The 25,707-nt window shown below is 47.0% G+C and overlaps 1 protein-coding gene across 1 annotated transcript in view; it reads left to right on the forward strand.

The window, feature by feature from the left end:
* The window catches only part of TTC7A (tetratricopeptide repeat domain 7A), a 183,632-nt gene that overhangs the window by 50,611 nt on the left and 107,314 nt on the right, over positions 1-25,707 (forward strand). The window contains exons 11-12 of the mRNA XM_053383388.1: positions 14,595-14,699; positions 23,060-23,177. Of these exons, the coding sequence (XP_053239363.1) occupies positions 14,595-14,699; positions 23,060-23,177 (223 nt within the window). The remainder of the gene's footprint in view (positions 1-14,594; positions 14,700-23,059; positions 23,178-25,707) is intronic.

The following is a 25,707-nucleotide window of genomic DNA, read 5'->3' on the forward strand; positions in this document are numbered from 1 at the left end:
ATAAGAGCTTGTAAAAGGAGAAAAATAACACTGATTTTCTCTTGCTGGTCAACCTGTTAGTGCAATGCAAAGGTTTATCTGTATAATAATAATAATAAATTTTATTTATATCCCACCCTCCCCAGCCGAAGCCGGGCTCAGGGCAGCCAACAACAATAAAATAATACAACATTCTAAATTCACTTCATTAAAATTAATTCAACTCAAATTGATGGCAACCATTAGGCTAAAGTTCTGTGAAGATTGCCAAAGGCTGTGTCCTGACCAAAGGCCTGGTGGAACAGCTCCGTCTTGCAGGGCCTGTGGAAAGATGTCAAGTCCACCAGGGCCCTAGTCTCTTGTGACACAGCGTTCCACCAGATCAGGGCCACAGCTGAAAAAGCCCTGGCTCTAGTTGAGGGCAGCCTAACCTCTCTGTGGCCTGGGACCTTCAGGATGTTTTTGTTTGAAGACCGTAAGTTCCTCTGTGGGACATACCAGGAGAGGCGGTCCCGTAGGTACGAGGGTCTTAGGCCGTATAGGGCTTTATTCATACTTTATAATGGCATTTTGTCTTTCTTGAACAAAGGCTGTACTTTCTTGATCAACTGCAACCTGCAGCCTAATTTTGAAAGTTCGGATTTCTGGGAAGAGTGGTCTGTCCCACTTCCTGCAGCAGCCTGTTGGGTGGGAAGGGAGGAGATGCCGGAAAAAGAGTGAAAACAAGGTTTGGGGGCACACCATGTGCACCATGCCCCCCACATTATGTAGCCCTTGACAGAAAATGGGCTGCCCCCCCGTTCTAGGTATACAGTTTCCCCCCACTATGAACAGCACGTATCATGAAATGTGCTGAATATAGTTTGCAGGTGAGCTAGTGAATTGATAACTACTAACAAAAAATATAAGGGACGCGGGTGGCGCTGTGGGTTAAACCACAGAGCCTAGGGCTTGCTGATCAGAAGGTTGGCAGTTCAAATCCCCGCGACGGGGTGAGCTCCCGTTGCTCAGTCCCTGCTCCTGCCAACCTAGCAGTTCGAAAGTGCAAGTAGATAAATAGGTACCACTCTGGCAGGAAGGTAAACGGCATTTCCGTGCGCTGCTCTGGCCTGCCAGAAGCGACTTAATCATGCTGGCCACATGACCTGGAAGCTGTACGCCGGCTCCCTTGGCCAATAAAGTGAGATGAGCGCCGCAACCCCAGAGTCGTTCCTGACTGGATCTAACGGTCAGGGGTCCCCTTTACCTTTACCTTTAACAAAAAATCTCTTGGCTTTTCTAATTGTTGTGATAGAAGTCAAGGTGGCACACACAGGGGCTCCTCAGCAGCTTCCCATCCCATCACAGACTAGAGCCAGACCGGATAGGGTAGCTGCATCAGATCTGTCCAAATTCTAGCTCTCCATAAGGGCTGTCACGTTTTTAGGCAGGAGGGTAGTTGGGAAACAAGGATGGAGTGTGGCTAGCTTTCCTCCAACCCTAACTCCCTTATACTTAGCCTTCCACATAGGATCCAGACATGGGGAAGAAAAGTGGCGGGGGCACTTAAACCAAGCTCAGAGGTTCCTGAGTAAGAATTGTGTGAAGATGTTTCTCTTCCAAGGCCACGTGAGGGTCTCTGGTGCCAATCAGAAGCAGGCCTTTGGTCTCTAGCGCAAACGGAAGAACTGCCAGTCGATCTCGGAGACAGGAAACAGGGTCTGAAGGGGATATGTTGACGTGTATAATTAATAGGGATGCATACATGCTATGCTGTTTTTGCCTGCCTATAAACATGGATCACTCGTAGCTTAGTGGCGTGAATCACTCCTTCTGTGCTTCAAAACAGAGTTTCCTTGGGGAAAGGGGTTGATTGTTAAATCCCTAGCTCTGGGGATTGTAGCATCTGTTGCACCCTGGCAACTCTCGGCATCCTCAGCAAACTACAATTCCCAGGATTCTTTGGGGGAAAGCGGTGTGCTTTAAATGAAGTGAGGAAAAGGCTGACTACCATCTTAGATGACTTCAAAAGGGGACTAGTCAAATTTTAGGAGGATGAGCTACTAATGTCTTCCAGTTACGATGGCTTCATGGTTCCTCTAGGGCCAGGGACACTGTGTCTCTGAATTACCAGCCTCTGGGGAACAATAGCTGGAATGGTCTGTTGTTCTGCTGATGGCATCTAGTTGGCCAGTGAGGGGAACAGGATGCTGGAAGCAATGGACCTGGGGTCTGATCCACCAGGGCTCTCCCCATGTGTAGTTATTCTGGAGCAACTGACAGCGAGAACACAAGATCTGATCTTCTGTAAGAGGCTCTAATTCTGATTCTCTTTGGCTGTGTGCGAATGCAGGCCCACGGGCAAAGGAGACAGCCGTTCTGCCTCCCTTAATTGACGCTTGAGATATTTTCTGGGCACGGCAAGGAGTGAAGGGGAGGCTTTGCAAAGAGCTGCTCTGCTCTCGCCAATGCCTTGGTTACTCTGAGCCTCTGCGTGGGCGAGAGAATCAAACGGCTCCCAGCTGATGTTTGCTGTGCCGCTGTAAATTTTGGCAGAGCATCGGGCAGGGAAAGTACAGCGAGGCTTCTCTGCAATCCGTTATCACCATTTTCGTTGGGATTTCATCTCCTTCCCTTTTTTTCTTTTAAAAAGGAAAAGGTCTGCGATGTGCAGAGGCAAGGTGCTCTCTTGCTGTTTAATAAACGGTGTGCCAAGCGCATTGATATTCAGAGATGGTTGTTAACCTGGGTGACTGTTTCACATTTTAAGTGGCTCTCATGCCAGTCTGGTGTCGTGATATAGAGCACTAGGCCCAGCGCTGGGTTTATATCCCCAACTTGGGTGAGAAGCCCGTGGGACGTTCACTGTGACACATGTGTTGCTTTTCATGAGACTGCCATGTTTGCATATAAAGTGGGGAAGGGCTAGGATTGACACCTGTCCCTAGGAAAACAGGATCTTCCTGTTTTTGAACAAAAGTGTCCCTTGTCCAGTTTTGGCCTAAAATGGTAGTTGTGTCGCTGTTGGTGCAGCTGAGGAAGAGCCTGGCCTGGCACAAGTGACAGTAGAAAAAAGGGAGAAGGAGCGACCTCTCCTTTCCTTCCACCCTCCCTCTCTCCTTCCATCCCTCCCTCTCGCTGGTGGTCCCTCTCAGCTGCCACCTGCCACTGCTTGGCGTCCTCTGCCACCCTGACCAGACCTCTCCTTCTCCCTCCTCCTCGTTCACAATAAACACGCCAGAGGGGCGTTGGTCAAGTAGCAAGCAGGGTCAGCCAAGCTTGCAGGCCTTTGGATCGCAACGTATGTCATTGACTTTTTGTAGAAGGTCTGGAGAGCATATGAGGCTTTCTGTCCCTCTCGGGCTAACGTCCCCTGAATTGTGGAGGAAACCTTAACAGGGTATTCCTCTGTTTTGGCACCTCTCCTGCCTTATGTGTGGCCTGCACTGGCCAAGCAGGTGCTGGGAAATGGGACGTCCCTGTTGTGGAGGGGATAATCCCTCAGAAGAATCTGCCTCTGGGTGTTCTGGAGTCTCTGGCACAAGGAAGAAGAAGAGGAGGAGGAGGAGGAGGAGGAGGAGGAGGAGTTTGGATTTGATATCCCGCTTTATCACTACCCGAAGGAGTCTCAAAGTGGCTAACATTCTCTTTTCCCTTTCTCCCCCACAACAAACACTCCGTGAGGTGAGTGGGGCTGAAAGACTTCAGAGAAGTGTGACTGGCCCAAGGTCACCCAGCAGAGGCATGTGGAGGAGCAAGGAATCGAACTCAGTTCACCAGATTACGAGTCTAGCGCTCTTAACCACTACACCACACTGGAACTCCTGGCTGACACGTGCCTTCCTGTCCTAGCCACTACTCCATGTCATGATAGGTGCTGGACCACCTTGTGTGTTGCCTCACTTCAGTCTGTTGCTCCAGCTACTTGTTTCTGTTTCTGTTTTGGAGAAAGGGGCAGTACTGGTGCCCGGAGCAAGAACCTGATGGACGTCGTGCGTGGGAGAGGATAAGGATCAGTGCCCCTGTTTTAAAGTAAGACGCTGCGAGAAAACTCAGTTGGTAGAGCATGAGACTCTTAATTTCGGGGTCATGGGTTCGAGCTCCATGTTGGGCAAAAGATTCCTGCATTGCGGGGGGGTTGGACTAGATGACCCTTGGTGTCCCTTCCAACTCTACAACTCTATGATTCTACAAATGTGAATGAGGCTCCAGCACTCCAACTGGCAAATACAATACTCCGGGCGGGGCTTGTACCCATCAATTGTCACGATGTCAGAGAGTGTTTCGGCAAGTTGTAGAAGTGGGGTGATTCCTGCACCAGCCTTTATGACTCCAGGCCCCAGGAATCACGCTTGGCTCCAATGACAAGGATCCTGAGATCACGTTAAGGGTAGCCAAATTCTGTGCGATTGCCATAAAACTTGGGGAACAAGCTGTGCTATCATAATGATTAAGCCCTTAAATGATAATTTTAGGTTATATGTTAGTGACTAAGTTTTAATTTATATATTTTTTAAACTGTTGCTATATCTGTATTGTCCCTGTTATACCTAATTGCAAATTCAAATGTATCCCTGTCATGTTTTATGACATCCTTGATATTGTATGTGGGCTGGAACTGGTCTGTGACTGAAATGATAAAATTCATTCAATGTGAATGAGGCTGAGGTTGGATGATGGGACCTGTCAAGCCCTGCTTAGCCCCGTGTCTTGGCCAAACGCTGCTGCGTTTTGTTGTTTTGTCGTTCTACCGTTTTTGTCGTTTTATCATTCTCCATGTGGAGAAAGGGCGATTTGTAAATGTAATGGAAAAAGCAAACTTCTGTCACAGGTGCAGGTGAGGTGAGGGACAGAGAAAGGAATAAACACGCTTCTGTGAGCTCTTTGGGACAAAAGGAGGGCAATGTCATGCCCACCAAAATTTCTCAGATGAAAGTAGGGAAAACCTATTCCATACCCAAGGGATGCGGGTGGCGCTGTGGGTTAAACCACAAAGCCTAGGACTTGCCGATCAGAAGGTTGGAAGTTCAAATCCATGCGATGGGGTGAACTCCCATTGCTCGGTCCCAGCTCCTGCCAACCGAGCAGTTCGAAAGCACGTCAAAGTTCAAGTAGATAAATAGGTACCGCTCTGGCGGGAAGGTAAACGGTGTTTCTGTGTGCTGCTCTGGTTCACCAGAAGTGGCTTAGTCATGCTGGCCACATGACCCGGAAGCTGTACGCCGGCTCCCTCGGCCAGTAAAGCGAGATGAGCGCTGCAACCCCAGAGTCGGCCACGACTGGACCTCATGGTCAGGGGTCCCTTTACCTATTCCATACCCTCCAACATTTCTCAGATGGAAATATAAATAGACATTGTGTCCAATATGCAAATACTCCAAAAGTCAGCCATGACCACAATCCCACCCTCCCAAAGGCCAGTTTCAAAGTTTGACCTGGCAGCTTGCAAGGGTGGCAGAAAGCCTTTTAGAAAGTTAGGGGCAACTGTATAAATATATCCGGCGTATAAAATTCTGCAGCGGCAAAGGGATGGAATGGTTTGGGATGCTCCTTCTGGCTGCTTTCCTTTCAAAAGCTTAGCCCGGTTGCTAAGTAACGCACTTTAAAAAAGAAAGAAGGCAGCAGCCGTACATTTGTCTTTTCTTGCAGCCGAGAGCCTTGGGAGATGGAGGGGCCTTCGCCGGCTCCTTAAATAGCACAAGCAAGGAAAGGAAGTTAAAAAGATTGTAGCGGTTCAAGATTTCCTTACAAAGGTCAGCCAGCTAGAGGACACTCGGTGGGTCGATTTCTCTGCCGGGAGAGGAGGGGCAAGAGGGCGTGTAGTGGGGAGAGGGAGATAGAGAGAGATTTGTGCCTCTAAGCCCATGGAAATTTCCAAAGATTCCTGAAAATTCATCAAAACCAGAACGAGCCGGCTAAAGCTATATCGCCGCTGTGCTTGGATTGCAGCCAGCGGCTTGGACGGCGAATGTGGGATATTGGGTCTCCGTCATAAACTCTGGGGAGTGGGTTTACACTAGATTATATAATCTCTCTAATCCTAGGCAATTGCTTTAATGACAAGGATTGGAAACAGACTGGCTGGCAGTCTCTCCCGTCCTTGCAACACCAGCTCCCAGCTGCCACATGGGGCGGCAAGTGTATAATATCAGCCGAATCTAGGCACCAAATTGCACCAGATGAAGAGAACTAGAATCTGAGACTGCAAGGAGCGGTGCATGTATGACAACATGTTTATCATGTGTATTCACTCCATTTGGATTTGGAAGATAGCCCAGGGGAGACAGAGAAACCTGCATTTTGAAGTGGCTTCAGCAGTCCGAAGGGAATATTGTTTGCTCTGGGGGAGGCTTGCCCTGTTTGAAAGACTAGCTCTGTTTGAAAGACGGCTTGTCTTCTGCTCAGTATGTATGCTTGTAAAAAAGAAGAACTTTTTGAAATCAGTACGTTCCCAGTTGCTGCAAACTAATTTCTATACAGTTTCTTCTGGAAGCTGCTTAATTGTATATTTTAGAATCAGATTAGGTAATCCCTTCCCATTATTGTCCTCATTTCTCTGTACAGTGGTACCTCTGGTTACGTACTTAATTCGTTCTGAAGGTCCGTTCTTAACCTGAAACTGTTCTTAACCTGAAGCACCACTTTAGCTAATGGGGCCTCCCGCTGCCGCCGCACCGCCAGAGCACGATTTCTGTTCTCATCCTGAAGCAAAGTTCTTAACCCCAGGTACTATTTCTGGGTTAGTGGAGTCTGTAACCTGAAGCGTATGTAACCCGAGGTACCACTGTATGTGCCAAACTGACTTGAAATCAACTTTATGTTTGTGCATGCTAGATATTGACCACATTTTCTTTTCTTTTTTTCATTTTTTCATCCACAGCTTTAAGTTTGGTAGCTAAAATTTCCCCAAACATGTCAGGAAGGGAACACACCTCATCCTTCTGCTCTGGGTTTTTTGTTTTTCTGGGTGCAGTTTCTCCCCAGATAAAGCTTGGATGGTTCTTCTGTGACTCCATCTATTGTGTGTGTGTGTGTGTGTGCGTGTGTGTGTGTGTTTTACATTGGAATTAATTTATAGGAGTTAAGTTATCATTAATCCATGCAATGAAAGCCATCAATTTCTTAAATTCATTAATAATTTCACTTCTATTTATTCTGTGTCATTCATATCATAAATTCAATATCCCTGCTTAATCAAATTGGTTTATTTTCAGTCATTTTGTCATCTCTATATTACTTCAATATGCTTCATTAGCAATTCAGTTAACTCTTTAAGCTAATGCATTATTAATAGATCATTTTAAATATCAGGTTTTTTAATCAGTAATGGAAGGGACCATCAAATCTGAATTACTGCTCAGTGCAGGACCTGCAATGCAGAATGCAACTCATACATCCCTGGCAGAACTCATATTCACCTCCTGCTTAAACAGCTCCAGCGAAGGAGAGCCAGCCATCTCCAAAGGCAGTCTGTTTTGTTGTCGAAAAAGCTTCTATCATTAGGCAATGTCTCTTAATGCTTAGCTGAAATTTGCTTCCCTGCAATTTTCAGATATTAGTTCTCGTCCTGCCCTCCAAAGCCTTAAGAACAATGATTACTGACCTTGATGGTTTACAGAGTAACTAAGAGGCTTCTGACTATCATTCGCTGGGGAACAAGAGCAGGAGGAAACTGCTGCCCTCATGTCCTATTTGTGGACTTCCCAGAGACATCTGATTGGTCACTCTGAGAAAGAGGAAGAGGATGCTGGACTGGACAAGCCTTTGATCTGGTGATCCAGCAGGGGGGTTCTTAAGGCCCTTGTCAGAAGCATGAAAGAGATGTACAGGGATGTACAGGGAAGAACTTGGCTGTACTGTAATGGGTGACCAGCAGGTGTTGCAGTCCAGAACTGAGAAACCGAAGTCTGCTTCACGTTTGACTTGCGGGGGACGGCCATCCTATGCATTGATCAGAGACATCCAAATATGGAGTTTTGTATGCAGACCTAGAACTTGTACAGTGGTACCTTGGGTTAAGTACTTAACTCGTTCCGGAGGTCCGTTCTTAACCTGAAGCACCACTTTAGCTAATGGGGTCTCCTGCTGCCGCCGGGCCGCCGGAACACGATTTCTGTTCTCATCCTGAAGCAAAGTTCTTAACCTGAAGCACTATTTCTGGGTTAGCGGAGTCTGTAACCTGAAGCGTATGTAACTTGAAGCGTATGTAAACTGAGGTACCACTGTATTGACATTCTCCCCCAGTTTAAAGTCGCATCACTAATAAGTCTAATTATTACTATCTTGCAGTGGATCTTGCAAACAATGCACTTTCCACCCACAGCCTGACTGAGGAATACTAACATTTTAATTATCTGATTATTTAGACCCTACACAGACGCTGCGGAATCCACTATTACTCTAATATGTGTGATCATTCATTCTCTCATTCTTGTGCACACTACACAGTAGCACATGTGCATGTGTTGCACAAGTACATGCGCTGGAAAATACAACTGGAATTTGGTACACATAGAGATGCTCACGACTGCTGCTAAATATCTCCTCCCTCCCCCAGTCTGAGGATGCAGACCCGGAGTTCCATATCATCTCTTATGGGATGTCGTTTGTACTCAAGATCTACCTGTCTCTATATATTTCTCTGTAATCATATATATCATGAAGTTGGAGGGGATCTAGGTCATCTTAATACAGTGCTCAATGCTCAATTCTCAGCACTCAGCTAAATCATCCCAGATGATCGCCTAGCCTCTGTTTAAGCCTCGCCAGCAAAGGAGAATCCACAATCTCATGAGGTAGTCTGTTCCACTGTCCAACAGCTCCTACCCTTCTCCTATTGGATCTAGTCATGTGTTCTGGAGCAATGGCGAACAAGTCTGCTCCATCTTCTACATGGCAGCCCCTCAGATAATGGGAGACCCCATAATTTCTACTTTTGCTAGCACTGTTGTTGTTTTCCCCCCAATTCAAGGCAAACTGCTGCACCACTATATTTTATCCTATATGTGGCTTGGTTTCTCTGATGTTTTGAAAGTTGGATTTAACAGGCACACTAAATTTCAACTCTAGCATGTGTACACATGCATAAAGGCATACATAATTTTATTTGCATGCCGCCTTTCCGCACTTCAAACTATGCTCAAAGTGCCTTACAACATGAAAACAATATATTGTTGTTGTTTAGTCGTTTAGTCGTGTCCGACTCTTCGTGACCCCATGGACCCAGAGCACGCCAGGCACTCCTGTCTTCCTCTGCCTCCCGCAGTTTGGTCAAACTCATGCTAGTAGCTTCGAGAACACTATCCAACCATCTCGTCCTCTGTCGTCCCCTTCTCCTTGTGTCCTAAATCTTTCCCAACATCAGGGTCTTTTCCAGGGTCTTCTCATGAGGTGGCCAAAGTATTGGAGCCTCAGCTTCACGACCTGTCCTTCCAGTGAGCACTCAGGGCTGATTTCCTTCAGAATGGATAGGTGAAAACAATATATGAAAACAATACATAATTAAAACATAACAAAAATAGTGATAGACAATAAATAAAAATGCACGGCCAGACTGAACCATTTCCACACAAATCATATCAATAACAGCAACAACCCCCACCCAACAGCTCCCTCTAAACAATAACCCACTGTAGGTCATGTCGTTTTTAGGGGGTGGAACTAAATTTCTTCAGGGAGGGGTCCTAAAAATATGTTTTTGGGTGTGAGGAACTCAAGTCCACTATTATTTTCGTGATTGGACATTTAGCTTGGTAAGTCTTCATTTGATGACGAAGCACATAGACTGCTTTTGGAAACTAAAGAATTTTAATTTTACCTTCTGAAGATGTCAGGTAGCGCTTGATAACAACAAGAACAGCAGTAACAACAACATAGTATAACTGCAAGTACTTGGCAATAATTTTTAATTATATTAATTTAACCGAAATATATTTTAAAATTCCCAAATCATGTTATAAACTTTTTAACACCCTCATTTTTGAAAGTTGAAAAATTCAACACACCCTAATAATAGCCCAGCCCGAGTCTGTTCAGCAGCCCCAGATTTTGCAGCTGGAGTCAGTCAGGGCCCAGCCCTTCCAGGCAAGATGGAACGGCCTGCAAGGCAGGGAGCAGGTCTTCCAGGTGTCACAGCCGAGATGATCTCTCATAGCATCACAGTGAGCATGTTAGGGAGTCAATGAACACTATTTATCTTTAATAGACCTTGTGTTTTATTTGGCAGGTATTATGAACTCATTAGGACACGGGTGGCGCTGTGGGTTAAAGCCTCAGCGCCTAGGACTTGCCGATCGAAAGGTCGGCGGTTCGAATCCCCGCGGCGGGGTGCACTCCCGTCGTTTGGTCCCAGCGCCTGCCCACCTAGCAGTTCGAAAGCACCTCCGGGTGCAAGTAGATAAATAGGGACCGCTTACCAGCGGGAAGGTAAACGGCGTTCCGTGTGCTGCGCTGGCTCGCCAGATGCAGCTTGTCACGCTGGCCACGTGACCCGGAAGTGTCTGCGGACAGCGCTGGCTCCCGGCCTATAGAGTGAGATGAGAGCACAACCCTAGAGTCTGGCAAGACTGGCCCGTACGGGCAGGGGTACCTTTACCTTTACCTTATGAACTCATTAATGCTGGAAATGTCCAGTAATAAATTGCTGGCGTCCTGTGGGAAATGACGGGACGTTCTGACATTTAGTGGCAAACCTCCAGGAGAACTGAACATATCTTTAAGCATCATCACTTATCATCTGCCTGTCTATCCATCCCAGTTCCCAAGGGTTCCCTGGAAGAGGGACTGGCTGTTAAACTACTCTGAGAATTGCAGCTCTGTGAGCAGAGCAGGGGTCTCCTAACAACTCTCAACACCCTTAACAAACCACAGTTCCAAGGATTCTTTGGAAGGAAGCCATCGCTGTTTAATATTGTTTTGAATGTATAATGCAAATGAGGCCTGGCTGTGTGAGTGCATGTTGTCAAATTCCTTCCCCAGTATATAGGATCTTCCATCTCTGCTGGTGTGTGCGCGCACGTAGACACACACACACGCAACCCATCATCATAATAAATGTTTTGCTTGTTTGTGAACAATGTGAACATTTTCCCATGGCAGGGCCGTCTTAAGCATATGCAGCGCCGGTGTGATGGCCTGGGATTCGGACTCAGAGGCTGAACCTGAGGAATCCCAGCCTGCACAGGAGTCCCCGCCTCCAGAACCAGCTGAGCCGGGGCTGGGGCTTGAGCCTGTAGGGTCCTCACCTGTGCTGGATCCTCATATGCAGGCATCAGCTGAGTCTGCTCTGGCTCCTGAGGTGATGGAGGACCCATTGCCTGAAGGTGCTCCACTCTCAGCCCCGTCAGGGAAGGCTGAGGTTGCCTCTGGGTCTGGTAACCCTCCAGCCTCTCCTGAACTAAGTTCCCGCAGGAGGAGTGCTCGCCTCCAGGCCAAGAGAGGTGAGTCACCTGTGGACCGGGGCCGCCCTATGCCTCGGGGCAGATAAAAGCCAGCTAGCCCCAGTCCCAGGTTGCAGGAGCAACATAGTTGGTAACCTGTTCCTGCCTGCACCCTGTCCTGCTCTTCTGCCAGAGTTCCTGACCTCACCCGACTCCCTGCCTTCGACCCAGCTTCAGCTTTGACGGGCAGCCTCCATACCGCACCCTCGACCTCGGACTGGACTTGGACCTCGCCGCACGGTTAACTCTCGGGACCAGCACAGCCAGGGTGCAAAGATCCTTTGGGGAACTCCTTTTTTTAGGGAGCTGACACCACGCTTATCTCTGCACAGGAAAAGAAAACAGGAAACATAAGGAGCCCGGCGCAACAAACCAGCCCAAGGCACCATGGGCGCCTCATGGTGTAAGCAGCATACACTGGGCCCTCGATGGCCCTTGTGGTCTCTTCCAACTCTATGATTCTATGGGCAGGCCTCTCCACGGCCCTAAACCAATCCCAGGCACGCAGGAAGGCACAGCTGGCTGGCCACCTCAGCGCCTCGCTGTCTCGCTTGCCCTCGAACTCACAGCCCACAGCAGAAGAGCCCGCCGCGGCGCTCCAACCGATGGGCAGGCTCTTCCCCAGTCTCCAACTCTCGGGCCCCAGACTCTCGGCCTGGTGCCCCTGAGAGCCTGGCGCCCGGGTGCCCCACACCCCTGGCACCTATGGTTAAGACGGTCCTGTTCCATGGCATGCTGGGAGGTCTGCAAAGCGATCGTTTCTAACATTTGATGGGAAAGGTTATCAGAATTTCCAGGGGGCTTGTTTTTCAGAGCCGCGTTAGACACTTTGCTGAGCTCCATTTGGCAACGGGCCCTTTCCACCATGTAGTCTTTTATTGCAACGTCCGCTATGTACTCTTTACTGTACTTCACTGTCGAGGGATTAAAGATTGTCTTGCTGATTAACTGTGCCGCTTTTCAATTACGAACCCATCATTTCATCAATGCTGGAAAAGTCAGGGCTGACAGACTCGCGGGCATAAATGAGAAGGGATTTATTCCGCCCATCTCCCCTCCTCTCTCCTCTTTTAGTGCTGGAGAAAGAGACATTTGTTGCACTGCTGGCTTGCCCTAGCCTGCCAGGACCCTCTTGTAGGAATGTGTTGAAAGTGACTAGGGTCGCCAACTTTGGTTGGGCGAAATATGGGACAGGTCAGGCAAAATAAAGGACATCGGCTGTTGGAGAATTGGCAAGGAGGCGAGACACTGCGGCTGCCAAGGGTCAGCCCTTTGGGACATGCTGGCTCCAAGGGGCAGGCAGAGGGCAGGGCCCCCCTGGGCAGAAATAAAGAAAGGGAGAGCAGAGCGGAGCACAAAGAGCCTTGATTTAAAAAAAAATGCTTTGTGTGTCCGTGTCTAATCTTGCTTCTTTCTAAAATGTATTTATTGGTGTGTGTTTTCCTTTTTGTAAATCTATCAAAGAATTAAATAAAATCAGGATTAAGGGTTTTTTTCAGGATGGTGGAGGATATGTGTGTTGTGTCGTGTTGCATTGTTGTGGTGGATATGCTCTGCTGGGGAGGAACACAAATGGGGGGGCAAGGAGGGTCAGTTGTATGAGTGTGTTTGTGTGAGAAATGTCCCTATTTTCATCTGAGGAATGTTGTGGGGTATGTGGCCAGTGTGACGAATCACTTGCTTTTATCTTCCCAGTATCTCCCACCATTCATGACGGGACCCCTAAATTAGGGGTCTCTACTTACCTTTTCTCCTATACCAAATCCATTTGTCGCCCCCCTCCCCCAATCCGGTGGCCCCTACAATGAATAGTACTTCCTTCTGTTTAATGCAGGCAGTACGGAAATTCAGAAATTGTGTATCATACCTAAATTGTGCATAGGAGTGTTGGCAGCCTTGCAGTATGCTGAGCAAGAGAGGAGCACCTGAAATTTTGACAGAAAAGAGCTTTCTGTATGCACCGGAAATGGATTCTGATCGCAGGGGGTGAGACAGAGACTGCTTAATATTAGGACAGTTTTCTGGGGCGAGTGGGGTGCTTGCTGGGGAGCAGTTTCCATGCCCATTGGCAAGTAGAACACTCTCTTTATTTAAATATTTCTAAACCAAACTTTAATGTGAAAATATCACAGGGCACTAGCCAAACTAAAGAGACATCATTACAGTAAGGAAGAACTAAAAATGTCAAGCGCACCATTGACAGCCGGTCAGTAAAAGATCTCAGGTCTGAAAGGCCTATGTGAACAACACAGTGCTTCCAAGATGCCTGGAAACAGGCAGGGACGTCTTTCGCCAAACTTCTATTGGCAAGGGGTTCCACGGGTCAGCGGCGCCTGCCATGTGAAAAGCCAACCCAAGCTCAGCGGCATGGGGGAATCACCAAAGTGCCCCGTCAGAAGACCCCTGCGGAGCATAAGGAAATCAGAGGTTGGGTGGCCATATGCCGGCGATCTTTTAGCTGTGATTCCTGCATTGCAGGGGTTGGACTAGATGACCCTTCCAAGCAAAACGAACCCATTTCATTGTTAGGGTTCAGCTGTGTGGAGCGAGTGAAATGGAGACATAAGGTTAGGCTGGCCTCAACCAGAGCCAGGGCTTTTTCGGCTGTGGCTCCGATCTGATGGAACGCTCTGCAACAAGAGACTAGGGCCCTGTGGGACTTGACATCTTTCCGCAGGTCCTGCAAGACAGAGCTGTTCCACTAGGCCTTTGGCCAGGGCACAGCCTGACTCCCTCCTTTGGCAATCCTCACAGAACCTGTAGCCCAATGGTTGCCATTAATTTGATTGGAATTAATTTTATAATGAAATGATTTTAGAATGTTTTATCATTTTACTGTTGTTAGCCACTCTGAGCCCGGCTTCGGCTGGGGAGGGCGGGATATAAATAGTAATTATTATTATTATTATTATTATAAGAGGCTCCTTGGGGTGGGGTGGGAGTGTGAGCAGAAGCAAAGCACCTTCCCCTTGCTTCTCAGTAACTACAACCTATCAGTGGCCCCGATCCGTGGGGGGGAGGGGGGCCAGGTTATCAGCCACGGGATGCAGTTTCCAGGGAACCCCGATTCTTCTCTTTCAGATGCCTTAACTCTGCGGAGTCAGCACTAACTATTGAAGAGGTGACGTTTGCTTGTACTTGGGAGCTGCATTGCCTAACCAAACGCCTCTCCCCTTCTTTCTTCCTCCTTCTGCCCAGTCCGCCCACGCCGTCTCGGTGCTCAAAGAATGCGCGAAGCTGCGTCCTGAGGACCCCACCGTCCCGCTCCTGGCCGCCAAGGTCTGCATCGGGCCTCTGCACTGGGTAAGCAAGCTGGCGCAGTGCTTGTTACATAATGCATTAGGTGCCGCATTGACAGCAGCGGCGTTTGAGTGCGGCTCAAAGAGAGGAGGAGACAAGAGGCGGAGGGGGGAGTGAGCCTGAACAGCTGCAAAATTACAGCTCTGCACTGAAAAGCGGTGCAAGGGTCCCCTCAGTGCTGTTGCCTGCTGCTTCAGAGTGGGGAACTGCCTCCTCTATCCAATTCCCCTCCAAACAGAATACGAAGGCTTGGTTGTTGTTTTCCTCCTGTGCAGCCAGTCCAGTATGCATGCTTCTTCGTTTACGGGGAGGGGGATAAGCCCCCCTCCACGCTACAGAAATTGCACCCCTTAGGTAGGCTCAGGATTGCTGCCTAAATGTACCTAGGAGCTCATCTGCTTGGTTTTCTCCAGCTGGCAGCTGGTTCCCTTTCTCTTGCTCCCAATGTCACAACAGCAGGGTCTCTCTGTGTGTGTTTAAAATGTCAGCCTTGTTAAGATGTACCCTCCAGTCACCGCGACAGGGGTGGCTGGGAGGAGCCGCGGCTCGGAAAAACGTTGATAATCTTCGGCAGCAGAAGCATCTGCCGGTTGTTTAGCTGCTCGGGTTTTAATAAATTCTCAGCCTGCCGTTTACGCCAGTGGCATCTCCACCAGGTGGCCCTGCAGTCAGCGGTGGATGATGTTCATTGGAAATATCAAGTAAAATAAGAAGTGGCAGGATGCAGGGAAGGGAAATAGACGGTTGCCAAGAGCTCGGGGGCTGATTAATTGTCTTGCTTTTAATTGATTTGACTGAATAATTAACGGGTTGAAATAAATATTACAGGATCACAATGCGGGTGATAAAATGCCTCATGCGGGCCTCGCTTTTTCTCGACTGTCACAGTCAAATAAATACTTCCAGGGAGAATTTTTTAAAAAATATTATTGTTAATATTTTATGGTGTTGAAGTGCATTGTGCTCCTTTGTGAGGGGGCAGCGCCTTGCTACGTTTTAATATTGCAGTAAGTAAGTTCTTCAGGTAGTTGCACTGACAATTCGATTAATGGATGCAGTCTTAAGGAACTTAAGGATGCTCGTGTGTACAGTAGAATAAAGTTTTTGTTCTTGAGGTTCCAATATTGTGTATGCTTTCCTGGGACCCCATTGAACATAGGAGAAATTGCTTCCAGGTAAACATGCACAGAATTGATCTGTTAACATGCGAAAAATTCTGTAATCATTTTCTATTATAGTTCCTGGCTGTGGACTCTTTTCTTTTTTTGGGGGGGGGCTGTTTCTTTTCTTTGTGGTGTTCCGCAAAGCATTTACATGGTTATTTTTATAGAATAATTTTAAAGCCTTTTCCACCCAAAATTGGGCCAGCATCGAATAAAAGATGGCAAAACACCAGAAAGGGCAAGAATGCAGTAACTAAACAGCAGCAGCGATATATCAGTAAATAATGAGCATCTCTGTAAAAAGCAGGCTCAAATAAAACTGTTTTCGGTTGCCTTCTGAAGGTGCTCAAAGAGGCAGCTGGTTCAGCTTCCCCTGCAATGAGTTCCAGTGTCTTGACGCTGCCATTGAAAAGGTCTAGTTGCAAGTCCCAGGCCTCAGTGCAATGGATGCAAGCAGCTGCGTCTTCAAAAAGCAGCATGCAGGAATAGACTTTGCAGATGTTATAGCAGATGACACACACACACACACACCCTCCAGTTTTCCTTGGTTTCTAGCTTCATCCACTTTGCTTTTTAAACATAAGAGAGTTTGGAGTACAATTTCAGTGCAGATGTCACGGACTAGCTGGATGCAGAGGAGCGGTGGGAGGCACCAGCTGCAGAACCCCCCAGGGGAAGATGGCTCAGAGCCAGGGGATTTTTGGTGGGATGACCATGAGTGGTCAGAAGGAGAAGACTAGGAGGAGGAGATGTCAGAAGCTGGAGGGGCAACAGGGTTTAGTGAGCAGGAAGAGACTGTGGCAGAGAGAAGTCCACAATCGGAGGCAGAAGCAGAGGCTGGAGGGGATGGGGAGCCAAGAAGCTGCTGGAGAATCCAGGGAGTCTCCCCCCTCCTGCTGCAACCAGCTCCCCTTCCCTCTGGTCTCCGAGAAATGAAAAGAGCAGAATAGAGATTGGTTGTGTGCAGACACAGTTTGAGACTTTTGAGTGGGGAAAACCATGGAGAGGAGGAGCCTTAGGGACGGGTGGGAAGGGAAGGACCTCCGGTCCTCACAACTGTGTCATTGGGGCAAGACCTACTGGCAAGGGTTGCTGAGCCACTAGGCCTGAACTGCATTTAGGTTTACTTAAATGAAGAGTTAGCTTCACTGGCTTTGGTGACTTGTTGTTGTTGTTTAGTCGTTTAGTCGTGTCCGACTCTTCGTGACCCCATGGACCAGAGCACTCCAGGCACTCCTGTCTTCCACTGCCTCCCGCAGTTTTGTCAGACTCATGCTGGTAGCTTCGAGAACACTGTCCAACCATCTCTGTCATCCCCTTCTCCTTGTGCCCTCCATCTTTCCCAACATCAGGGTCTTTTCCAGGGAGTCTTCTCTTCTCATGAGGTGGCCAAAGTATTGGAGCCTCAGCTTCAGGATCTGTCCTTCCAGTGAGCACTCAGGGCTGATTTCCTTCAGAATGGATAGGTTTGATCTTCTTGCAGTCCATGGGACTCTCAAGAGTCTCCTCCAGCACCATAATTCAAAAGCATCAATTCTTCGGCGATCAGCCTTCTTTATGGTCCAGCTCTCACTTCCATACATCACTACTGGGAACTTATTGCTTTAGTGCTAACCTGTGTCTGACTCCAGCCTGGACAGTAGATGGCAAGAGGGATGTATGAAAAGAATATGGGCAACATGTGCATTTCGTGTGTGTCTGCCCTTCCTGAATGCACCAGTTTTGCTCCTGACGTAGCGCTTCCCTTCCTCTCTCAAGACCGAGTGGTAGCCATCCATTTAGAATCTAAGTCTTATGTGTGTGGGGGGGGGATGTGCTTGGGAATACCTTTAAGGAGACTTATTTATAGGCTACAGCGTCAGATTGTGGGAGGTTTCAGGAGGGTGGGAAAGGGGGAAAAAACCCGTGTTCTTCTCTCTTCCCTGTACTCTTGTGAAAACTCTTCCACTGCATCGCCTTGGCAAATCCTGAACACAACCACTGTAGTGTTTTGCAGAGGCACAGAACGTTTCAGGCCCCCTTACAATCAATCAACCGAACATGCCTGCAAACCCTGCTTTTGGCAGGGAACTGTGTCTTCACCCCCCCACCCCTAATATCTGATGTCATATGGGCAGGTGGGTGTGGCTTGACCGAAGCTGTTAAGTTGTGGGTGAACATATCAGACGACACAGCGATTCTTCAAACAGCTCTTGTTTATTCAGAGGCCAGAACAGAACTGAACTGAACTGAAGGGTTCAGTCACCCTGCTTATATAGAGCTCCAGTACAACGTTATGGTAACAACTTTCTAAAACTATCCAATCACTGAACGTCACTTTCGATCCCTTATTTGCATAACTATCTACAGTATCCCCCTGCTGGCCCAGGGTGAGAACTTCAGTACATAACAGGTTCGAGCCCCATGTTGGGAAAAACATTCCTGCATTGCGGGAAGCAGAAGCAGTCTTGGAGGCCACAAATGGGGAGGCCTAGGTCCGTAGACCAAAAGTCTTATAAGCACTATAAGGCTTCTGTTCCAGCCTGGTTGGAGCCCTGTAAGGAACTTGGCATGCTCTGCGACATTTAATTGCAGGTCCCAATGCCAACGGAACGTGAGAGACTATACCCATCGGCTGGTAAAATAATGCAGGGCACAAGTTAGCAGAAACGGCTAAACACCATGCACGCCCTTGTAAATTCTACATGGTTCCCATCATTTATCAACAGCTCTGTCTCCTTCCATCAGCAAAGTATAATACTTGAGCCTTGGGAGGACTTCTTTCCTAAATACAATGATTACAGTCATTATGCGCGTTCAAATTGCAGAGTAATAAAATTAGAATGAGATCACCGTCAGTGGAAGTCCGGCAGGGTAATTTCTCCACTATTGGCAGCAGTGTGAATAGCTAGGTGTACCTAGGTACCTGGTTGCGGCCATTTAATGGAAAATTAACAACTTCTCAGCTAGGAAATATCAAGGCACTTCATTTTTCAGGAAGCTTTGCGAATGCGACTTATTCTGTGCATTTCCAGCAAGCTATAAATACGCTGTTAGTTTTGGAATAAATTTAGAAATGTAATTGCCAGTTAGCTACAGAAAGAGAGAGGAAGCCAGAACGCAGCGTATAAGCGAAAAGCCCAGTGTTCTTTCCCTGTCTAATGTTTATTCTTTGGTGTGGTGGTATAGCTGCTGGGCTTTGTTTATTGTGCTCAAGAAAGCTGTACTTAGAAATATCTTCTCTCCTCCCCTCCCCCCCCGGTTCTTTTTAACTGCTTGGAATAAACATCATTTTAATAATTACAGCACGTTTGGAAAAGCACAGAGCACTTTCTCTCGCTAGTTAATCAAGCTGTCATTTAATTTACTTTCCTGCCCTTGTGCTCGGAATCTCAGAATGCTTAAGAAGCAGAAATGAATATTAATTGGGAGCAGCAAAGAGATCCAGAAATCCCAATGCGTCAGGGGGTACAGTTAGTAAATACTCTGTACCTCAGGGGCGGGGCACCTCAGGGCTGGTGGCATAGGACAGTGTTCCCCAACCTTGGGCCTCCAGCTGTTTTTGGACTACAACTCCCATCATCCCTCGCTAGCAAGACCAAGGATGATGGGAATTGTAGTGCAAAAACAGCTGGAGGCCCAAGGTTGGGGAACACTGGCATAGGAGTCAACTCCTAGGGGCCGAGGTCATATCAGGGGCCCCTAATAAAATATTTGAGGTGGCCAGACCACCCCAAAGTTGATGGGCTTTGCTATTCAAATGGCATCTCGGCCTCATCTCTTCCTTCTGAAACTGAGCGTGGTAACAACCACCCGCTTTACAAGGTTGTTGTAATTGGGCATGTCATTTTAGGGGGTGAACTTTTTTTTTGCAAATTTCTTCAGTGAGGGGGTCTAAAAAATATGTTTTTGGATGTGAGGAATTCAAGCCTGCTTTTGCTATTGCAACTGGACAACATTTAGCTTGGTAAGTCTATGTTTGATGAAAAAGTACACAGGCTGCTTTTGGAAAACCAAAGAATTTTAATGTTAATGAAAATGTCAGGTAATGCTTTTTTCCTGGGAGTACTCAAGGATACGCAGTACCAGCACCTTTTTTCTAGAAGAAAAGCCCTGATGATGATGATATAACTGCAAGTACTTGACAATCATTTTTTAATGATTTCTATACAAGTTTGCAGACATTTTACTTACCAAGCAAAACTGCATTATATTAATTTAAACAAAATATATTTTGAATTCCCAAATCATGTTACAACTTTTTAGCACCCCTCATTTTCGGAATTTGAAAGTTGAACAATTCAAACATGCCCTATGTTGTGTAAGGATTAAATGAATATGGTAATGCACGTAAAGTAGTTTGAACATGCTGTATAAGCACTGTATAAACACTTCCTTTCACTATTACTGTGTGGATGCGGATGTGCCTTTCAATGAGCATTTATATTCCACTGGAAACAATGCAGTACGCATAAATGTAATTCACATCTGGGAGTGCGTTCAGATGCACATTTGGATGCAGATTTGATTTATGCCTGAGGTTCTTGATCCAGCAAGTGATAGGCATGCTTACGCTGGCTTACAATGGGCAGGTCTCATTAGCTGAATTGCAGCCAGAGAAACTCATTGATGGAAGCATTGAAATTGCCTCAGAAGTGTCAGTCGGATGCTTCAATAGCAAAAGAACTCACAAAACCCCCGGCAGCTCCACAGAAAGGCTGTGAAATGCAGACCCTGTAATTCACAAGGCCTTCATGGCAGGCCTTGCTCATTTAAAGGGGACATTTAAAAAAATCTCACTGAGTTTTCTGTATTGTAGTAAGATGGTATACAGTCATACCTCTTGTTACGTTTGCTTCAGGTTAAATCCTTTCAGGTTGCGTCCCACAGCGACCCAGAAGTACCAGAAACGGTTACTTCCGGGTTTTGCCGCTCGCACATGCGCAGACGCTCAAAATGACATCATGCGCATTTGCAGAAGTGGCAAATCGTGACACGCGCAGACGCGGGTTGCGTTCTGCTCATGTTGTGAACGGGGCTCCGGAACGGATCCCGTTCGCAACCAGAGGTACCACTGTATATCAGCTATATGCTTGGAGGTTGGAATGGCTGTTTTTTAATGATGGAGTCAGGTTAATATAGAGCAGACAGAGATGCCACCAAGCCCAACTGGAGAACCTTCTGCATGCAAAGCACTTGTTCTGCCACTGAGCTATGAACCTTCCTGCATAAGACTCCCTATATCTTCTACCTCTGTGCCTCCACAAGCACTTGTCTCAGTGCTGGGGTTTCATTTTAAACCCTTCCCCATTTTCTCTTCTCATTTATTTAGTTCTGAGCGACGCCTCCTTCTCTGAAAATCTAAATCTGCCTTGTTACCAGCCTGGTGCCCTCCATATGTTTAGGACTGACAACGCCCATCGCCCCCAGTCAGCAGAGCCTGCTGAGAGGTGTAGTCCAGAACATTTTGAAGGCAGCAGGTTGGCAAAGGCTGATCAAAGTTTTTCCCCCTCTGCTCCAAGGCAGGAGCACTGCTCTTGTCCGCAGCAATGCCAAGTTGTTCCTGATGAAAGCTCTTTTTATACACACACACACACAGGCACAAACACACAGGGTACGGATTTTATTGCATGAGGCCTTGGACTCCTGAGGAAGAAGAAAAAGGAAAACACAAAACAAGTTGTGCCAGCTGAATACCAGCTGGGCGGCAGCTTGCCAGGGAATAGCACCTGCTGTTCCTTCTCCCTTGTCATTGTGCCTGTGGGCATGGCTCAAATAGGCATTCCTAAACCTTCCGTCAAATGACATGGTTTGTGGGAAACTGCCTCCCCCTGTTTCGGGGAAAACAGCTTTCAGGAGTTAGGCTGCTGCAGTTTTTATCAACGATGATGGCAGTGGAGAGCTCAGATTATTATATTTTGCAGCGGTTGAATGCAGCTTGTTGGCAAATCTTGCTGAGTGTTATTTGTGCATACCTCCTTCAGCTCAGGGGAGGATGACAACTTGTTCTCGCTCTCTCTGACAGCTAAGGAACCCTGAGAGGTTGCAGAACTTTTAATGTAGCCTGAGGCTTCTTGGTCACCCTGGAATTTTATTCCGGCTTAGTGTCCCAGAACCTGGACCCTTACAACTGTACAGTCCTGTGATTCTACAAACTCTTCGTTCACAATCATAATGCAAAACAGGCTCTGCAGAAGGGGATCTTTTTGGAAGGGTCAGGGTGGCAAGCGCATTTCTGGCAGGCCGAGTTATGTTTAACCTTTCTGGAACGAAGGAGGTGAGTAAACCGCTGAGTTATTGACAAGGCTGGGTATCAAGAATGCTTTCCCATCGGACCCTGAAATATTTGTGTCTAACCTGGTTTAGCTCCAAGTCAAACCATTAAAGAAAACTTGAGCCTCTAATCAACGTCTCCGAGAAGGAGGATCTGTCCAATAGTGCTAAGCTATGCTGCTTGGCTCTTAACCCAGAGCTGACACTGTCGATTATTGCTGACAAGGCCTGCAGCCTATCCTGTGAGCTAATGAGGAATACACTTTGAGACTCTCAAGCATGTCCTTCGTCTCCCATCTGCAGCACCTCCTCTAACTTTAGAACATCCGCCAACGGGCCCCGTGCAGGCCTTGTCCTTCCTGCTTGTAAGGTAACGCTGATGACAGGCTCAAAATCTTAGCTAGGCATGCATGTGCCAGAGGTTTTTTCTTTCTTTTAATGGCTCTGCTCCTATGCCTTTAACTGCAGCAGAAACTTAGCAGGTGTGGAGATGCTACAGGTCTGCAGAATGTGGGGAGCACCCCACTGAACACAACTTGACGATACCAGTCATTATGTTGTCCACCAGTTTAAGATGGCTTTTACAAGGGAATAGACCAGGGTTTCCCAAACTTGGGTGTCCAGCTGTTTTTGGACTACAACTCCCATCATCCCTAGCTAGCAGGGCCAGTAGTCAGAGATGATGGGACTTGTAGTCCAAAAACAGCTGGAGATCCAAGTCTGGGAAAGCCTGGACTAGACAGATTTATGGAGGGATAAGGCTGTCAGTGGCTGCAACTCATGATGGCTATATTACCTCCAGAATCAAAGGAACTGATTTTTGCAGGCACTGTTCATCCCAAAGGGATGATAATCTGTTTTGATTCCTGCCCCCCTCCAAAGGAGTGTTCTACTTGCAAAAGGGCCCTTCCGGTAATGTCTGTCTCTCTTATTGGTTTACCTTTACAGCTGGAGGAAGGAGAGCGTTTTGCCAAGATGGTGATTGGCTTGGGAGAAGATGCCCGAGAGTTCTTAGCCAAGGGTTACCTCGCCTTGGGCCTGACGTACAGCCTGCAAGCAACTGATGGTAATGTGTTTGACTTGTCTAATGTGGCCCGCACAGCAATCTTTCTGAGATGCCAGTTTTAAGTGCCTGGAGCTTATGCATTTTAAGAAGAAGTGCATGCAGGAATTGCCCTGCAGACCAAAGTTCACCTAGTCCACCATTCTGTTGCCAACATCAGCCAGCAATTTATTCCACAAGATTTATATATTGCTTGATAGAAACAAAATCTATCTATCTATCTATCTATCTATCTATCTATCTATCATCTATCTATCTATCATCTATCTATCTATCTATCATCTATCTATCTATCTATCATCTATCTATCTATCTATCTATCTATCTATCTATCTATCTATCATCTATCTATCATCTATCTATCTATCTATCTATCATCTCCTAGGCAGGACCCCCCTACATACAAATGCAAATATCTGCAGCCATAGCATCATACATTTCTCAGTATAATGTCATAAGACAGTTAAACAGGATGCACCTGGATGTTAACAAGCAATACGTGAAGTGGATGTTTCCTCTCACCCTGTTGTTTGCAAGCACCTGATTTTCCAGAGTACATTTCTCAATGCATGGAAGAGAGGTTCATGTGAGCTTTTCATGGGTAATAGCTGTTGATAAGCCTCTATGAGTTTGTAGAATCATAGAACTGGAAGGAGATCGATGCAGGAAATCTAGGGCTTGAGTATTCCCAACAGCCTGCCAGTCTCTGCTTGAAGATCTCCAAGTGTGGGAGAGAGCTCACCACCCCACTCTTTTAACTAATTGCTTCCCTTGTTAGACTGCTCTTCCCATCAAGTGGTTCCTCCTTAGTTTAAGCCAGAGTGTACCCTTCTGTAGCTTAAGCCCATTCAGCCTTTCCTATTTTCCTGTTTTCCTACCTGCATCCTTCTCAAAGGATGGTGTCCAGTATACCGTACTCCAGATGAGGCCTGACTAGTGCAGAATAAAGTAGAACTACTGGCTCCCATGACCTGGAAACTATGGTTCGACATCTAGAGATCATGCAGTAAGAGCTGAAACTTGATGAATGACCAGCCTCACAAAAAGGGACAGGGATTTACCTGACAGGGGATCCAGAAAATGTGGCGTGTCCCTGGGAAATTGGGATGGTTGCAGTGTCTGCTGCAAGGGAATGGCCATTCTTTCCTCGTTGGGCTTCTTTTCCATACCCTGATAACCTTTGTGACCCTCCTCTGAACCTCTTCTGATATGTCTAATCCTTTTTTAAAAAAGAAGAAGAATAAGAAAGCCACATCTTGTGATAACCGAAGCTGAAAAACATGTTGGAGCAGCTGTTTAAAATGCAGCCGATCATGGAGAATAATCAGACTTCTCATCCACAAGGTTCAGCTAACCACCCACTTGAGAGAAATCAAGGACTTTATAAGCCCGAGATGGAAAAAACAAGCATGTTTCTGGCTGATAAAAAAGAGAATTTACTATTGCAAGCCCAGAGAACCTGCTTTATGATGAACAACACTTCTTGGGCTTCTTCTTCTTCTTTGACGATCACTCGTAGCTGAGTAAGATTGTCTTCCATGAACACGATCTTAACAGTGAGTCCATAAGTGATGAGGATTCAAATTCTGGATCCACACGTCCTTCCACAGTGGAGACACAGTGGAGTTAATCATGGTTTGCCAAGCGTGCCTTCCTCTTAGCTTGTTTCTCCCTTTTGTCCTGAGTTTGAGTGTCTTCAAAGCCCATGACGCCTTTGGTAAAAGCTGTTCTCCAACTGGAGCACTTGCAGGCCATTGTTTCCCAGTTGTCGGTATTTATACTACATTTTTAAAGATTTGCCTTGAGAGAGTCTTTAAAGCTCTTTAGTTGACCACCAGCATTACGCTTTCCATTTTTAAGTTGGGCATATCTTACTTGAGTCTAGCTGATATTAGTTACTGTATCTGATATATGAGCAGAAATTGCCTTCTGGGTATGTCATCAGGCATTGGGACTTATTCTTGGAAGATAAACGAGTGTCGTTTTTTCTGCCATTTGTGGAGTTGGGTTGGTGGAATCCAGATTGGAATTCTTAATCATTGGTGTGTGACTCCAGCCCATGTGAATAAATCAGTACAAGGGGAATGGATAACTGATGGAGATGTATGCAAGTCAGTGCTAATTTTAGCACATTTGATGGCTCTGTTCTAAAATCTCTCTGTTTTGCAGGGTAAATTGGTTATAACCATTGGTTTAATTATTGGCTATTCAGTCCCTCTGAACCCTTTCATTATAGAATTAGGGTATTTAAAAAGAACCGTGCACAGGAAACATCATGAGCTGGTCCGGAAATTACTGCTAGCAGCTAAAATTCTTCCTTGCCAGTAACTGGCAGAATTGGCCCATCTTTTTCTTATCTGTTTGACATAGGTAAAGGTAAAGGGACCCCTGACCATTAGGTCCAGTCGTGACCGACTCTGGGGTTGCAGCGCTCATCTCGCTTTCTTCGCCAAGGGAGCCGGCGTACAGCTTCTGGGTCATGTGGCCAGCATGACTACGCCGCTTCTGGCGAACCAGAGCAGCGCACGGAAAT

This window comes from Podarcis raffonei, chromosome 3 (genome assembly GCF_027172205.1).
Source record: "Podarcis raffonei isolate rPodRaf1 chromosome 3, rPodRaf1.pri, whole genome shotgun sequence".
Taxonomy (NCBI): Eukaryota; Metazoa; Chordata; class Lepidosauria; order Squamata; family Lacertidae; genus Podarcis; species Podarcis raffonei.